The 2,292-nt window shown below is 47.3% G+C and overlaps 1 protein-coding gene across 1 annotated transcript; it reads left to right on the top strand.

Moving 5' to 3' along the window:
* Window positions 1–224: 224 nt before the first annotated feature.
* On the top strand, window positions 225–1,151 carry LOC104534119 (olfactory receptor 4D5-like). Its single transcript, XM_010183586.1, has one exon. The coding sequence runs from the start codon at window positions 225–227 to the stop codon at window positions 1,149–1,151; it is 927 nt and encodes a 308-aa protein (XP_010181888.1).
* Window positions 1,152–2,292: the final 1,141 nt, after the last annotated feature.

The following is a 2,292-nucleotide window of genomic DNA, read 5'->3' on the forward strand; positions in this document are numbered from 1 at the left end:
GGAAGGGAGTGGGAAGGCAGGGGAAGGATGATGGACAGTGCTCTCTGCAAACACTGCTCACTGTAATTTCTGATGTGACACTGTGCTTTCTGCAGCAGGTAAAACAGCAGTAAATGCATCCTGCTCTCATCACCTGTGAACCTTGGAGCTGTAGCACATCCCCTTCTCCTGGTCAGCCCATGACTTCACCCTCACCCTGTGCTATGGGAGCCTGAGCTGAAGCAATGGCAGTGGGAAACTTCTCCCGGGTGACTGAATTGGTCCTCCTGGGCCTTTCCGATACAAGGGAGCTGCAAGTCCTCTTCTTCACCTTCTTCCTCCTGGCCTATGCCATGGTTCTGCTGGGGAACCTTCTCATCATTGTGGCAGTCAGGACTGACCCCAACCTATCCTCACCCATGTACTTTCTCCTTTGCAATCTGTCCTTCATAGATATCTGCTGCACCTCTGTCACCTGTCCCAGGATGCTGGTGGACCTGCTCTCCCACAGGAAAGCCATTGCCTTTGAAGAGTGCATAGCTCAGCTGTTTTTTCTGCACTTTGTGGGGGCATCAGAGATGTTCCTCCTGACTGTGATGGCCTATGACCGCTACACTGCCATCTGCAAACCCTTGCACTACACAGCCATCATGAGCTGGCAGGTGTGCTGGGGTCTGGTGTCTGCTTGCTGGGCAGGGGGCTTCCTGCACTCCATCGTCCAGACACTGCTCACAGTCCAGCTCCCCTTCTGCGGCCCTAACACCATCGACAACTACTTCTGTGACGTGCCCTCTGTCGTTCAGCTTGCCTGCACAGACATCTACGTCACTGAGTGGCTCATGGCTTCCAACAGTGGCTTAATATCCCTGGCTTGTTTTCTGGTGCTGGTTATGTCTTACACGTTCATTTTGGTCACAATCCGGGTCCACTTCGCTGAGGGGCACTGGAAGGCGCTCTCCACCTGCACCTCACACGTGATGGTCGTTACCATCTTCTTTGTACCCTGCATCTTCATCTACCTGCGTCTCTTTTCTTCCTCCCCCTCTGACAAACATATCTGTGTGATCTACACTGTCATCTCCCCAGTGATGAACCCCATCATCTATACCCTGAGGAATAGCGAGGTGAAGGTGTCCATGTGGAAACTGTGGAAGCGCTGCAAAGTCTTCTGAGACAAGCTGGGTTTGGTTTACAACAGGTGGGCTTTAGTTCCCTTAGTTCACCTATGGATTTTTCACTGCTGCAGGACAGATGAGACATTTCAAAGATTTTCAGTATTCACGTAGCTTTGCAATTATAATTGCAGTTTCTGATGAGAATTGGAACATCCTTCTCTGTACCCCCAAAAAGAAGTCAGGAGGACCAAACTCTTGAGTACAGAGTGACCGCACTATGCAGTGAGCTTTGTGTTGCAGTGAGTGAATGACAAGTTTTATTTGGGCAAAGACCAGATGTTTGAGATGAAATTCTAAGGGAAAAGGAATCATGCTGTGGAATATAGTAGAGCCTCAATAACAACCATCTAAACACTGGATCTGCATGAGTGGGAAATGTTGAGCAGCCTCTGAACATCACTTGGAAAGAATGAAACACCATTACACAGCATAACTTGCACTAACAGTCACTGTTTATTAAGAACCATGGAGAAACTTTTAGGGCATGCTTAATTATTTTCCTTGAACTACAAATCAGAAAGATCTCAACAACGGTGGTCTTTGTCAGTGTTTTCTTCCCCCCACCCCCCCCTTGTTGTCTTGTCTTTGCTTTTCTGTGTTTGTTTCCTCTGATGATGCTCCTCTGTTTCCAGTAAAAATGGATGGACTCTCCCCATCACCACAGCCATTTCTCTGTCACGGTAAGTGACTACAACCTGTTCAAAAACATTTCAGATCCCGTCTTAAACTATTACCTGCTTTTACCACAAGAAAACTGGTTAGAAAGGAGTTCTGGAGCCTGAGTCACTCCTCTTTCCACATTGCTGGGGAGAGAAAATAATTTCCTCTACTTCAGCTCTGAAACCATTGGGTGTGTGGGAGAAAGACTTTGCTAACAGTTTTAATGAAATGATAGTACTAATACTACAGGATAATAATGTACATAGGAAAATAATGAAATATATACAAATATGTACAAATATATATATGAAACCAATTTTAAATCCTCCCCCAACCTTTCCCCCGTGACGATTAAGTCACCAGAGGCTCTGCAGAGCAGGGCACTGGAAAACTCCCAGACTGGACCCAGCAGCAGTGGGAGCAGGACTCAGCAACTGGATTCAGGAACACACAGATCAGGATTGGAGGCAGACGAACC

Source organism: Mesitornis unicolor, unplaced genomic scaffold (assembly GCF_000695765.1).
Source record: "Mesitornis unicolor isolate BGI_N332 unplaced genomic scaffold, ASM69576v1 scaffold6094, whole genome shotgun sequence".
Taxonomy (NCBI): Eukaryota; Metazoa; Chordata; class Aves; order Mesitornithiformes; family Mesitornithidae; genus Mesitornis; species Mesitornis unicolor.

Excerpts from the sequence above, each read along its gene's own strand:
- LOC104534119 (XM_010183586.1), top strand. The coding sequence starts at position 225 with ATGGCAGTGGGAAACTTCTCCCGGGTGACTGAATTGGTCCTCCTGGGC.